Raw genomic sequence first — 15,774 nt, 5'->3', positions numbered from 1 at the left:
TGGCATTACTGGGTTGACAAGAAAGCAAGTAACTCTTTTTAAATGTTCATGTAATCAACAGTTTTTATGCTGGTCTGCATGTAATAGACTGAATCATTTCTTCCTTAAAATACAGTCTTACCAGCATTTCTTCTGTTCTTGCAAAGTGTGCAGGAAAAAGTTGTTTTTTGGAATGACATCCCACAGGTTACATGCACCACAGAAACAAAATTTGCTAGAAAGGTGATGCAGGTTTGTGCTTTATTTTCATGCAACATTTTTTGAGGAAAGTGAAAAAGAAGTGTATTTTGAAAGAAATGGAGCCTCTTTCTACCACATCAATGGAAAGAAACAGAGCAAAGTTCATCAGTACACATTGCTCTTTCCTGCAGTTACTTGCCTGGTCCTTTGAAATGTAGTATCATGGTTGTGGGAGCAAAATCAGTTATCAAAGGCAGCCGTTGCCATGACTGCTGAGGCACGATTAACTCTTGCGATGCACAGAAATGAACTAAAGGGAATGACTGACGGCAGCTGCCTACGCCAATGCCACTGTGTACATGGATGGCAAAGGAATCACTCTTGTTCTATACCATGATTTTTAGGCTTAACAAAATGCAGCACACACTTCAAAGTGAGAAGCTTTCCAGGGACTTTCAATCAGCATCTCAAATGTGGCTTCAGGTCTCCACAGACAAAAACTGGAATATCCTGATGCAAATTGCACATGGTTTTGCTAAGATGTCAGTGGCACTTAAACAATTCCCTTCCATCTCCCTATTGTAAGAATTTTTTTCAGGTGTTTTTTTTGTTTAACATTGTCTGAGCAGTTTTGTACAACTGTTTAACTGCTTTATTGGCAATGAGGAAGGGCATAAAATCGGTTATTGCAAGTGAGAAAAAAACATATCCTTAATATGCAGCTATAAAATATGCATTAAAATAATTTGTAAAAGCTCTTCACATTCAAGGGTCTTTTCTTTCTCTGTTTTCCTCCATTTCCCTAAACAATTGCTGGTACTGCCATAACACAACAATGTCAGAGGGGAGAGCGAGGAGGAACTGCTAAGGCTTTTCAGACCTATAGCCATGGGATGGACAAGCAACAGGACAGTTTCCTGAATGGCAACACCTCTGTGGGACACACTAGAAACCAAGACACCAAACTCATCCAAATCAACAGGGAACAAAATAAGGATAAATGTGAGGTACAGGAACTCCCCAAAACAGCTTTACCACCAAGGCCTCTATAATAGGGAGCTATACCTTGAAAATTCAAGCACTGGGGAAAGGAAGTTTGACGAAGAGCCCATAGCCCTGCAAGGGAGTGCGCTTCTGTGCTGACTGTTCTCAACAAACCATTGCTCTCCACTGCCTTCTGCCAGAATCAGCCAGTCACTGGTTGCCTCCCATTGCAGCCACCCCAGCTTCATTCAGGGAGGGCACAAGACCTTCTCCTCTTTGCTCACAATTCTTCTCCTTGTCTGGTCCCACCATCATATGGGATTTTGCAACTACGCATGTCTTAATTAATTATCAACAACCATGACAATCAACCCTGAGTCTTCAGTGCTCAGGCTTGCCCAGATTGTCTCCCCCTGTAATTTGCTACAGGTTCAGCAGTACCAATCTTACTATTTCACACCAAAGCTCTATGTCCTAGTATTGACCAGACAGAACTCAGTGCGACAGGAATAAAACAAGCAAATGGGCTGCAACATAAAGGTGAGGTGTTAGCCAGAGACCTCAGCATGAACTGCCTCTACAGGAAAACACAGAGGTAGGAATAGTCCTGAGTCACTTTGACTTGTTTCACAGTGCTTTGGTGCCACCTGATGGCCTGATGCAAGATTACAAGAATGAAATTTTAAAAGGCACATTCTTTTTTAAGAAAGAGATGTCTTGCATTTCATCAGATCCACAGATAGCTTTAAAAAACGCTTTTCAGCTCAAAGTCTTTTCATGCCCCACTAACATAAGTCTCTGCTTCACTAGTAATAAATTACTTTTTTTCGAAATGACAGCAATAATTGCAATATACGCAACGACTGTATTTTATTTGTATTTAAAAGGAATTTCTCTTTGTCTTTTGCAGTTTCCTTCTTTAAGATGACAAGATATCTGGAAGATAATGATGTCCTCAGGCCTGGAATGGCCACTAACACGGTAATGTTGGGATGCTTGATCCATCCATCCATTCCCCCACGAACCGTAAGTTGTCCTTCACTTGGCCCTCTTGATTACAGAAGCAGGTTTGCCCTGTGTGACATAGTCAATGTCCTGGTTCAGGTGTGGTGTTGAACGACAGGGATGCCCAGCAGGCACCCTGGACAACACTTACCACATGATTTGAACATCTTCTTGCCCCTTTTCCCATTTCTTGAGCCTGCATTTCTCTGTCCTTTTCCTTTCCTTTCTCCACTCCAAACCCCTCTCATTTAAACAATTCACCCCTAATTATCTTTTTCCTAAAGGTCTTAGTTTTCCTTCATGCATATCCAGCTTTCATATTTTTGACATCCTTGCCTAGGTGATCTTGGACCTATATAGTATTAGCAATGCCGCTGGTCTTACAAAGCTCTGCTCCCCAAAAGGTTCTCAGTGCTCCCTCCAGCCATCTCTGAAGTCTGGCTCCTTCTCACATCACTCCTCCCTAAGCACTGGTGAAACCCAGCTATGCCTCATGACACCATCTGTAAGTTTTGTTGGCACTGTACATTGTTCTCTGTCACATGCAGCAAGTTATTATGTTGTGTCCCATCACTGTCAACATCCTTTTCAATGAGTGTAACCTCAGGTCAGGGTAAAAGCAATTTTTTCCCTGCTCATTCCAGCTGGTTTAGCCACATAAGAAGCTCTTACTGGCTGCTTAATTGCTTTTAAAAATACTGTGGCAAAAATACTGAGGCTGAAATGTTTTGGAACTAAGGGACTGGGCTCTACGTTTACTGCTCTGGTGCAATCCTGGTGGGTGAAGGATGGGCTCTGCCTTGAGACCATCAATGTGGCTGACAGAAGTAAAGGGAGCATGAGCTAACTCATGTCTGGTCATGGGTATGGATATGAAGGTAAAGTATAGAAACGTGCAGCTGTCACCTGTGCTTTTTACGTAGATGGATGTAGATGCTACAAAGGGGACCAGAGCAGGCCCCATGCTCATCATACACAACACCTTTGGTTTGCGGCAGCTTTTAGACACATAGAAAACAATGTTACTTATCGGTCTGAGGAAAGTGGCTCTGCCAGCTCTGCTTAGAAGATCTGTTTCCACAGGCTGGTTTTTAGTATCTAGGGTGCTCTAAAGTGTTTCTTGAATCCACAGTCGGAGAACTTCTTCTGAGGGCATCACATGCACCATCAGATCACATTGCTCAGCTTCTTCACTGCCACGCAGTATCAGCTGTGCGGGGGGCTCTGATACTTTCTGTAAAACAAATGCATTCACTCAAACACCCCCAGGCTGATAAGCAAGCCTGTCTGTCTGCTACTTTTCCCCACAAACCGTTCCTCTCATCCTTCCTGCCGTAACTGCCCAGAGACCCAGTGTTCAGGAACCCACAGCCACAAAAGCTGCTCCCTGCATTCTCACTTGAACTTGACAGAACATTTAAGCTACTGACTTAAACATACTCCTGAGTGAGCGAGAAAAGAGGCTGCTTTTGATGACTGGTTTCTCCTCACCAAGGAGCTAAGCAGCTCAGTGCTGGTACCAGGGGACATGGAGCAGTGTTGCCAATGACACAGCTGTTTTGTTCGGGGAGAAGCTGGGCAGGCAGGGTCAGTCCATGCCTCTCAAGCTGCTTCTCCTCAAGCACCAGGAGCATCATCCCTGCTCAGGGCTCTAAGCCGAAGGCAGCAACAGCCGTGCAGCCACCTCATGTGGCTGCTTGACCCCTGTGGCTCAGCTCATCACCCTGGAATGAGCAAGGCTCCCTATGCAAGTGTTTGCTTTTTCTGTCTGCCCCACGCTCCCGTGAATACCCAGCACCCTAAAAAACAAGAAAGCACAGTAAAAAAAGTTACCAGTGTTTCTGGCAGGCCAGCAACGGGGCAGCAGGAATACTGAAAGATTTGACTTGTTTTCCAGGTAAGGAAAGGCAGGGTCAAGACAGCCACAGCAAAGCCAGCAGAGGAGATGAGGGCAGTAACCAGCCACATGGACGTGCCCCCTAGAAATAACAGAAGCAGCAAAATTTCTCTGAGAGACTGTGAGGACAAGCCACAATGCAGTCGGCCTGCCCCCTTTGTTGCTGCTCTTCCCACCCACCCTGCTGAGATCCTTCGTCAGCACACTCCAGGAAAGGATACCACCGCAATGGGGCTGCACTCCTAAGTCTTCCTTTTTTACCTCCCAAAGGAACAAACGGGCAGCACATTTGCAAACAAGACAGGAGATATTGGGTGGAAACAAAAGGAAAAGCGAGGTGCTGGGATATCCTTGTGCATGACTACACTGAGGGAATAAGAAGGAAGGATGGCTGTTACCTTGTGCCCTCACGCACTGTGTCTGGCTGAAGCTGCTGCTTCTGTTGATTGCCTCGACGTATGTCTGAGCTTTTACACAATAATCAGGTCCTGCCTCCATGGTGTCCAGGTGAACCACGGAGCTGACCTCTTTCACCACCTTCTGCTGCATCTGCCACAGGCCCAGGAGAGAGAGCATCAGAACAACAGGCAAGGACCTAATTGAGAACCTGAATCCTAACATGATGCTAGCCCACACTTTGCTGGGAGAAAAGGGAAGAGCAGCAGATGGCAGAGAGGACTGTGTGAGTATGAGGAGAGAGGGAGAAAAGCAGCAAACAAGGAAGTACAGTGGACTGCAGAATGAGACCACACATGTCTGAAAGGGTAAGAGGGGAACTGGGCTAGAAAGGAGCAAGTAAATTTGATGTGTGCAATTGTAATACACTTCAGCAACCCTTAAACAGCATATGAACACAAGTACATTATTTTCTTGCAATAAATAGGACTCCATTAACTGCTAGCAAAATGAAGTTGCTATTCCCAGTCTCCCTAGTCATGAGAGGACAGGTAACAATTAGCTAGTTGGTCCTAATTCTTACTGTGTTGCAGATGCGAAGCCTGTGCTCACAGAAGGCCTGATTAGCCTCCAGCACCACACACATACAGACACATCCAACAGGCCAGTAGGGCTCTCCTAGCAGGGCAAGTCCTTCTCTCCATTGTAAGATCCTTCTCCACAAAAATGGGATCTTGAGATCCATTAGTTGGAAAAGATTTCAAGGACAAAATCAGGTCAATGACTACCCAGGGTGTGTTACCTCTTGCAAAAATATCAAATCAGATATATCAAATGTGACAATTATTTGGAAAAAAAATTAAGAGTCCCAGCAGAGAACTGGATATACACTGACCAGTAAACCTGATGCTTGTGACGGTCCAGTTGGTAGAAACTATTCTGAAGTTTAGAATTAATGTTTAGGTGATTACTAACATATACTGAAGAAGAGCTCATATTTTATTCATAAAAAGCAATCAGATACAAACCTATATGACTCCTTCTAAGGTGTCAGAAAGCTCATGGACAAGTTTGATCTTCTTTACTTGGATTTCCAAAAGGTAGTCAGGATTTATTTCAAAAGCCTATTAAGCTAACAGCCATGGGATAAAAAGGCATCGGAGCTATGAGTGCACTAATCAGGCTGCAATGGCCCTGACTAGCCCTGCCTGGTCCCCCCTGTCTTCATCCTCCTGTCCATGGCCCAGGAGCCCTGTTTAAGCTCAGCCCAGGACCTTTAGTCCCAGTCTGAGCTACGCTGGAAGTGTGCCTGTCTCCAGACTTGTCTCCTTTGTTAAATACATTGCAGCCTTGTCCTCTGACAGACAGAGCCCTGTCTCTGGTCCTGTCTCCTTTTTGCTCCTGGCCAGGGTCCCTGGACGGAGCCTGGGCCTGATTCATTTCTTCCCTTGTCTGGGGCTGGTGATGGGCCCTGTTACCAGTACCTGGTTCTGCCCACTGTGGTCAGACCCTGTGGGACTGTGCCTCATTTGGGAGGGCACTGCTTGCACTGGGATCACCCTTGGTTCCTGGCTCATAGAGTGCAGCCCTGCTCCTGCTGATAGAGGAAAGAGTTTTGTATGGCTAAATTGCTGATCCTTTCTCAGAGTGGAAGGAAGTCATGGGGAAGACTGATGCAGATCTGTGCTCACCGCCATATTACTACATATGATCAGGAAGCAAAATGAAAACTGATAGATGCTAATGATAATAAGAAAAAACACTTCAGAATAATAAAGATGACAGCCAACTGTGAAGAACTGCAGGAGCAGTAATAAAATGACAAATGAAATTCAACACAGATAAATGTGCAATGAAGCTCATGAGAATTTTTCCCCTTCATTTTTACAGTCAGTGACTGGACTTTTAGTTGATCATCCCCCAGGATGAAACAAGAACTTGGGGTTCAGGTTTCATGGAATAATCAGCTCTGTGGTAGTCACCCATGTTAACAATTGCTGGGAAAATAAGAGTGTGAAGACTTGTTTTGTTCTATTGTGCTAATCCATAGTGCTCTTGCACCTTGAACTATTCAGGTTTACTCCCTGCCCACCTTGGTAAAGGCAAAAATATCTGGAAGCGCTTCTACAGGGAACTACTAGTTACTGGAGTCCTTGGCCTGGAAAAAGATACACAATGTAAAAGTATTAGAGTGGTGGGGAAAGGGAATAGGCAATAACTGTTCTCTCTCTCTCTCCCCTAAACCAAGATTGAGACTGCCCAACAGTTAAGCTGCAAAACTACTGACTACAGGAAGTTGTACATGCTAAAAGTTTACATAGCTTGAAAACCAGAACAGATAAATTAATGGAAAAAAAAAATTGTCACGGGCTATTAATGATACCATTTCTGGCTCAGGAATTTTCTGGAGCTGTGTCTCTGAACTCTCAAAAAATAATGTAAGTGTAATTACACGCAGGCTCTCTCCCTGTTATCTTCCTTGGTCATCTCCATTGCCCGCTGGCAGAGAGAAGCTACTGGGTTTGATGATTCCATGATCTGACTGCTTTCGTGCTTTTATGTTTTTAGGTGCTCAGAAGACCAAAAAAAAAAGATGAGATGTCTAGAGCAAAAAGAAGGACCTGAATGGAACATAAATTGTCACTGCTTCATCATTACCCAGGTGTAAGCAATGCCCTCAGCTAAGCAAGTTACAGCTGTCAGAGGCAAGCTGTTTTACAAAAAGCTCTGAAAATAGTCAGCATCTCAGTGTGACACCTTAATCTTGGTCTGAGTAAACCAAATGATCTTCAGAGAAGAAAGTCAGCATAAACACCTTCAGTTCTGACTTCTGGTTTCTTGCAATAGTTGAGGTCCCTGTGGGATTCCTCTTCCAAGAGAAGGAAATGTGGAAAGAACAAACTTCTCCATGGGCATAAGAGCAACCCACGAGTACGTGCACAGGAGGTCCTCCAGCTTCACAGCAGGAGCTCGGACTGGCAAACAGTTCCCAGGCAATGTCTGTATGCTTTCACTCTTAAGTATGTGGGCTCTCTGATACTGCCCAAAACCCGAGGGTAAAACTCACCCTACTCTCCTGGCCCTTCTTCCAATAGAGAACACAGAACTGAAAAGCAGGCCCCATGTCTTCCAGCTCCACTAGTAAATGATACCCATCTGCTATGACCTTCATCACAGGTGGGGTCAGGGAAGCTGCCAACACAGAGAGAGCACCATTATCACATCAGAAGCAACCTTTAAAAACTGTCTTCCCAGCTAGGAGAGGAAGAGAAGTTGCCATCATGAGCACAGTAACATTAATCTGGAATAACAGCTGGTTGCTTCAGTGGGGCAGAAACTTCTCTCCGCTCTGCCTCCCAGTATGTCTAGACACAGTAGCAGACTTGGAGCAGGAGGAGTTCCATGACTGGCATAGCAAACAGGAGTCTGGCAATAGCTGGGTTGCACAGAACTTGAAAGGTTTTGAATTTTCTCCAGTGGATGAAGTGTCTGGCCTGAGGGTCCCATGTGATCAACAGCAGCAGAACCAGCTGGGCGACCAGAAGTTGAGACACCAGATCAGGCCAGTTCTGCTCCTGGGCATTAGATTAACACTAACATACAGAACAGGAGCTGTGAAACCATTGCTTCTTCATGGAAATTTTGGCAGTTATTCAAAGGTGAAGGAAAAAGCAATATGAGCCTCAGGATAACTCTGGCAGTTCACATAAATCCTGATTTTCTTTTAGTATCTACATGGTTTTAGATAGACTTGGGCTGATGACCTGCTGTGACTGAAGTTTTTGTAAATGTATGCAAGTAAATCTGTAGGTGACTTGCTTTATGCTTACTTTGATATTCAAAGCTTGGTTCGGTCTGGGATTCTGCTGTGAGGAGTATTAGTAAAACAATCTGAATCAATCAAGCATGGATGAAACTACACACTGTACATTTGTGCACTGGGAATCAAGGCAGTACAGTGATCGTATCTGCACTATTTATCTATGCTGTTCTTTACCACTCTGTAGCTGAAACTGGTTTCAACTTCCTTGCTTTCAAGAAAGCACTGAGAGCAATGTATAGCCACATATAGAAAAGATGTTCTTAATAGAATTTGCTCTTACATCCAGTGAATTGCCATTAATACTGAGCAACAGGAAAACATAAAATCTGAGTATGTTCATGCTGAGTGTGCCACAAATGGGAGGCCTGGAAAACTACTTTATACTTTTAAATTAAAAGCTGAGAATCTGCTTAACACTATGTCTCAAAAAAAAAAAAAAAAGCAATAACATCATTTGGAGGCTAAAACCAAATATGGGGCTAATGCATTAACAAATGGACATTGCAAGATGCAACTACTAAACAAACAGAAGCATTTATATTTATCTCTGTGCTGCCACACTGGATACCAACTATCTGAATTTTGACAAATGAAGAGGTAAGACTGACTAAATTGTTAGTTTTAGGAAGATCTTTTAAAAGTGTTTTCCATCTGGTATCATACTTTATCTGTATCTTCACCTAAGGCCTTGGCACTGGAGCTATTTACTCTAGAAGTACTGTGGGCTGTGCTGACGCTCTGACTGTCTATGAACCACGTACAGAACCTGTGGGATGTGCTTTGAATTCCTTAGTTCCTCTCAGACTCAATGCCAGGTTTCCTAAGAGATGTGAAAGCATGGATGAGGGAAAGTGAGCAGTAAAAACGCATAAGGATAAGAACTTACAGTTACTTTTCTTCTCCTTTAAACATTTGTCCATATATGCATATTCACATTGCAGCCCATTGCAAGCTGTATCCTCTGAATTTTCACAGCTTAGAGGATTCTCTTGAGGTCTCTAAGGCACAGGACTAAGCTGTCAAATACTTCACTGTACCATGAGAAAGTTGCTGCTTTTCTTCATGAATATGGTCAAATTAGGGAATATCCTTCCCTAATCTATGCCTGACAGTGTGGTCTGTGGCTCAACTCTGTGCCACCATAGGTCCTGGAAAAGGGAAGGATTTTTCATCTAAATCACTATCCAGAAAACATTTCTACACCAAGAGACACACTCACCAGCTTAGGTGGCACTTCTGACGGTGCTGCTTTGACTAAATGCTCTGTATTTTTGAAGTAGTAGTATCTACATGAAGTAGTAGATAACTTGCAATGACTGATGAAGGTTTAAGATCAGGTCAACTCTGGTCTCAGACCGGCAATTTCTTCCCTGGCTGGAACTGATGGCTGCTGCCCATCTCAGACTGAGAGTTGCAATCTAATAGTGACCTCAGCAGAGGTTTTCCACCAGTTTTTTTTTGCTGAAAGCAGTTGACTACATGGCAGAGAACAGGTAATGATTCCAGCGAAACACTGGAACTAGTATGCTAACTTCAGGCTGCAACATGATCCTTGGGTTGAGCTGGGCCTCAAGCTTTGCAGGAGTTGGAAGGATATAGAGAAAATATCCTGCACTGCTAGGACTGCAGCAATGCTACTGGTTCCATTTTTCTTTCCTCTTCTGAGGTTACTTTGTACATCTGACAACATGGGAGGAGGGAATCCTGTCTGGAAGAGAGTGGGATTTCCAGGATAGCATAAGGCAGATAGGGTGACATGGCTGATTTCCAGAATAAGTGGTTCCATAGGATCAGGTTCTGGACCTTCAGAATTGACTAGATGACATGGATTAAATGGAGCATTGACAGCAACCTTAACGATCAGAACTTTTCCAAATCAGGGGCAAGAGAGGCCAATTTGCAAAAAAAAAAAAAAATGTCTGGAGTCTTCTTGCCTATCTTTGAAGCCCTTGAAATTCAAGGTAAATTCGGCCCTGCCTCAGGAGGAACTCATGTCCAAGAACACAGCATGGCTGTCTAAGAGTGAAACATTCCAACCCAGCAAGAGAGGAGCTGATAAGTAGTATGTGCTCTCCGCGTTTATGGGCTTTGTGTGACATGCACAGTACACAAACATGCCCTTGAGCAATCCCTCAACACTGAACTCTGAGAAATTAACATGACTGATCCAGCTTAAGCCAAATAGCAGGACTCACTTGTGATGCGATTGAAGAAACCTTTCAGGGTGCCCCACTCTGATCTTCTAGCACCAACGTCTGCTCTTACACGCAGTTTATAGGCCACAGTGGCTGAGATATCCTCTGTGATGTTACACACGGTGGCTGTGATGAGTGAACATTCACAGATGGGAATCCAACTCTCATTGGCATACTCTCGTTCATACTCCCTGAGGAGAGGAAAAGAAAGCAGACAGGCAACAGTCTGATACGAGATATATCTGTAACATGGGCTAAGACTGCTTGCTAGTTCTTTCCAGGTAAAACCAGTACTGGGATACATTTGGGGCTGGAATACCAGGAGTATATGAAACCAGCATGGGTGTGTTTTAGATCTTATCTAGAGAAAACCTGCCAGAGCCAGCTTGTTTATGAGCCAAATGCAGCATGATATTGTAGGAGGTGGGGATAGCAATGCAGTGTTGATACAGCAAATCCTGCTCACTCACTTGACTTGATCATCCCTGGTAAACCAAAATTCCAAAGCCACGCTGTGATACAAGTCACAGCTCAAGATGCATCAGAAACCTCCTGCAATGTGTGTTAAATGTTTAAAAGATTAACACTGAATAAATCTCAAATGTTTTCTTTTTCCTCTTCTAAATAAACTAGCAACAGCTAGTCTTCCTAACTTTTTAATACTTTGGACAGAGACAGTTTTCATATGTGGGCTTACTGCACACCTTGGATTACTCAGGTTTCTATTAACCTGTAAACAGTCTCAGAATCTGAGCAAAAGGATTTTTTTTTGCCCTTACTTGTGATCAACAGCGCTGAAGTATCAAACTTCACGCCTGTGAATAGCACTCAAGACATCCAAACAGTGCAGCATTTAAGTCTAAGTAAACAGTGTTCGAAGGGCAAATAAGAAGAAAAAACCCAGTTACCCCTGAAACTCAACCGAGTATCTCACAGTCTCTCCCTGGATGATCAGAGGACTCCAAGTTAAGAAATGTTTCATGTTGGTAGAAAGAATAGAGATATTCTGAGGTGCTGGCAACAAAGCATCTTCACCTAAAATTCCCAGCAAAAAAAGAAAGAAAAAAGGTATATGAGTGTACTAGAAAAAAACCTTAGAAGAATAGTGCAAAACTGTTTTGCATCAGAGAAACACACGCTTCATTTCACTACTGTCACTTCAGTGTTTGAAAGTATTTTACAGAGAAGAAGAAATGACAACCAAAGAGCAAGTGACAGGGCAGTTAGGCTGGTGCTGCTTACAGAGAGGCAAAGCATGCCTTTTCATTATTTCAGAACTCTTCATTGTATCAGTAAAACATTGAGAAAAGGTCAAGCTTTTATAAAGCCATCCAATTCAATTTAATGAAGTCAAATAACAGATACTCTAGTGCACTCTATAGACTGTTCCAACAGATTTGTGGTTCAAAATGTGCTATTTTTTTCCAGGCTTGACTGGACTGGACACTGTAGAAGATTCTAGCTCTGGTACAGTTTTTTTCAAATTGCAGGATTCTAATAATGTTACAGCTTGTAGGCTGTAATCAAAGTACTTCTTCATAGAATAAACTTATTCAGTGGTCTATAAATGAAATTATTACATCACTCAGATCATCAAAACGTAAGTATGGGATGGTACTTACACTGTAGTTAATTTTATCCTATGGCATCTTAATGTAAAATCCTGAGCAGTGTTTGGGCCAGAGCACGGAAGGCAGGATCAGTCTGCTTTCTGCCCTTAGAATATTCCCCGTATTCCTATCTTTATAAAATCATTAACGATGTGGAGAACCTTGATGCCAACTCTTTTATGATTCTTTGGTATACGTAATATGGTTCTGTTGACGCAATGCTCAACCATTCTTTAAACTAAAAGTCAGGTATCTCTGGGATGAGAAGCTTTCCTCCTTGCCATTTAGGCAACAGAAGAGTCACTGTCTGCCGTATCAGCAGTTCTATCACTTCTTGCCAGTTGGGGTCCGTTCCACTGCCAAGGCACTTTTTGTCTTTTAAAAAAAACCAACTCTTTATTGACCTTCACTCTGCAGCTCAACCACGCATTTGGGCTCTTGTATTCTCCGTGCTTTTCAACATTTAGATTGTTTGCTACCACTTTTCTTTGTACTCTTGGCTCCCATGTTGATTTGGGGAGCTGGCATACCCAAGTATGTGAATTACACAACAGACTTCAGTCACATGATCAGACACTCATTTTTCCACATGACTCAAGCACACAATGATGTTCCAGCTCTGAACAGGGGTGAACTGGACTGTTTCCCAAGTTTTTAAGTCCTTGGCTTTAGGACTTTCTGGATATATATTTTTTGTATTCAGCAGCACTGAGCCCTATCTTATTAAACTGTCCAGAAACCAATTTTAAAAGAAGATAGTTCTGAATTGGACTGTCTACCTTTTAATAGCCCAAACATTATTTTGTATCTGGTTGAGACCAATCTTAATTTCCTGGCTATGCTTAGCTTAGTACACTGTTTTCCCAGTTTGCTGGCAAAACCAGTGACTCCTCTATTGGCACAGTGAGACCTGTCACCTCACTTCAGCTGAACCACAAAAGTTTGTATACAGACACTAGAGTTTCTTTCTTCCTTTAATTAGGAAAAACTCTGGGCCTAATGACAGTGGATGTGTCTCTGTTAAAAAAGTTCACTGATTTAGGTTTCTGTTTGGTATTAATCGATTCAGGATGGGCACAAATTCTGCTACTCGTAATAACTCTTCTCCAAGAAAAATAAGATACATAAAAACCTAATATTCCTGTGTGTTATCTATAGAGCACATTTGTTGATTTTTACAGGGCCACATACCTTCTGGGGCAAAGCTATAGCACACAGCAGCTATTCATTCTGTGCCATGGAGTGCACTTTAGGGTCACAAAATGAAGTCTCCAGCATTGCAGGTAAGACAGCGGTGGTGGGATATAGTGTTATGGACATACAGTTCACATGAACGTTGCACTAGTTTGTGCATCTGCCTTCAGATGAAGGGAACTGTATCCCTAGAGAAAGATACTCTTTACCTTTCATAATCATAAAATATAGAAATAGATACCTGTGTGGGCATAAGTATACATATCCATATGTGTGTGTAGTTGTGATATGTAAAAATTTTAAAATTTTTTGTTTGTAAGCTTAAATAACTAATCATAAGTGAAACTTATGATTCAGCTTTAATAGCTTTAATATGTCTGATATGATTGTACATACAGAGGTGTTTGTAACTGCATTACCATGCCCTACTGCAAACACAGTGTATAGCCCTCAAGACCAATTTAAAACAGTGTAAAGCTAAAACTTGAGATCTTTTTATCCAGTACACAAATTAACAGGGGTCCCTGAGCAATAAAAGCAATAATGCATTTGCCTGCTTTCTGCCTGGGACCCAGGCCCAGGCTGAAAGCTGTAGTTTGGAAGAGAGTTTCATACTCTTTCAAAATACTGTTAATTTAGACATATCCTGTGTCATCTACAAACAAATTATATTCATGGTTTCTCCAATCCATCTGTTGCAACAGCCCACAAAACAATTGTAAGCAAACACAAAGGAAAGACACTTCTGGGTTGTATAAACAGAGAAAGCACCAAGTATAAACAGTGAAGTATGTTGGTTTAGTACTAAAATATTGCATTAACTCATGTCTATGCATTTTGAAGGGAAAAGAAACAACAATCATACAAAGTGCAGGAGACACCTGGCCCGAGAAATCTGGGTCCAAACTCCTTCTAGGAGACGCATCTGGAGCCTAGCATTTACTCGGAGAAGCAGATCACAGATTGCACAACCTCCTCCTAGGGTAAAGGAGACCCTCAGTGAACATTTTTGAGCTTTTAATTAAGACTTTATACCCTTCCTTTCTGACCATGAATCCATTCCACAGGCAGGGCATCCCCTGGGCTCAAAGAGATCAGCATTAAAAGAGGACTTGAAAGTTTAGCTTCTGACAGAAGAAGAGCAGAGACAAATACAGTATTATTAAGTTAATTTCCTTCAAACTGAAACTCCCCTTTAGATTTCCGAATTGACTTGCAGAACAAGAATTTATGGATTGTCTATTCCATTCTCTTATTCTAGTATTACTTTTAGACAAAGAATTAAAATTCAAGATCACCTGACCATACTATTTGGTTTAAGTTTTGTAGACACATTTCTAACAAAAGGACAGAAGACTCTCTTTCTCACAACCCCTTTGTCTTCTGACTTAAGTCAACTGAAGATATTTTAGCCATTTACCTGTGAGATTTGGTGCAATCAGACTGCAGAGGAAGAAGCAGATGAGCTTTAGTGACATTTTGCTCACGCTTGTCGCCTTTTCCCACATTCATATCCTGTTGCGCAGCTCAGAAATTTCCCTTCCTAGACAGGGAGCCCTATCTGAGCCAGCCATGATGCGAGCAACGCGGAGACTTCAGGGGAATATCGCAAACTCCGCTTCTCTGCACCAGTGCCAAAGACGTAGATACATTGTTTGTAAGGGTGTAGTTACAGGGAGTGCCCGGATAATCCAATGCCAGCATTTCTTTACAGGTCTGTGCAACTGCTAAACTAGATGGCATAACTCTGTTTCACTTAGTTAGCAATTATATGTATTAAAGAAAGACATTATAAGGAGCAAACAGGATTCATTGGATATTTCCATGTACTTTATATAGCTGAAAATGCTTGTTTTTCTGCTCATCCCCAAAACTAGATAAATCCCGGATGCTTCCAATCACCAGGAAAGTTCCCCAGTATTACTAAGGTAGACCTGTAACCACAGACCTTGCACAAAGGACCGGTGAAGGATTGTGTGCCTCTGGGCTGGCAGAAGGTAATTGTGTGCTCCAATTTACCTTCAAATACTATTTTTATGTCAGCTGTGTTGGGTGTGTACTGAGGATATTATTCTGTTTTCAGATCTGATTTGGTGCAGGCACACGTATCCCAAGTTTTTTCCGTCTTTCAAGGTCCATCGCTCTCTATCTCACCTCTTGAGCAAAGGCAGGCTCTTCAGCTGGATGCTGGCTCCAAGGCTGCAGCACCAGGTACCTTTGTGCTTGTGAGGCTGCTTTCTTAAGAGGCCAAGGGTGAGACAAAGTTTAGGTGGAAGCTTTTAATGTTCTGCAAAAGGCCATTTTTGCAGAAGAAACTCAAAATTGAATCATCAGTTGAAAAAAATCTGTTCTTTTGTTGTACCAAGAAGGTATAAATAAGGTAATACTGAGGTTTGAGCTATCATTCAGTTTGGCCTGGATAGCATATCTGATTCTTCACTGGTTTTTATCTGGTGGTGCCGTAATCATGGGGATGTATGCACTCTGAGT

General features: G+C 42.6%; 1 protein-coding gene across 1 annotated transcript; it reads right to left on the bottom strand.

Annotated features, from left to right (window-relative positions):
- Positions 1–3,277: 3,277 nt before the first annotated feature.
- Positions 3,278–15,423, bottom strand: IL20RB (interleukin 20 receptor subunit beta). The gene is given in 9 exon segments (XM_074158757.1): positions 3,278–3,403; positions 4,003–4,148; positions 4,465–4,615; positions 7,530–7,654; positions 10,481–10,671; positions 11,389–11,515; positions 14,705–14,780; positions 14,783–14,799; positions 15,390–15,423. Coding segments are annotated over 9 exon segments (993 nt in total).
- Positions 15,424–15,774: the final 351 nt, after the last annotated feature.

This window comes from Numenius arquata, chromosome 14 (assembly GCF_964106895.1).
Source record: "Numenius arquata chromosome 14, bNumArq3.hap1.1, whole genome shotgun sequence".
NCBI classification, from domain to species: domain Eukaryota; kingdom Metazoa; phylum Chordata; class Aves; order Charadriiformes; family Scolopacidae; genus Numenius; species Numenius arquata.
Note: the sequence above shows the minus strand (reverse complement) of the source record. Positions and strands in the feature narration are given on the sequence as shown.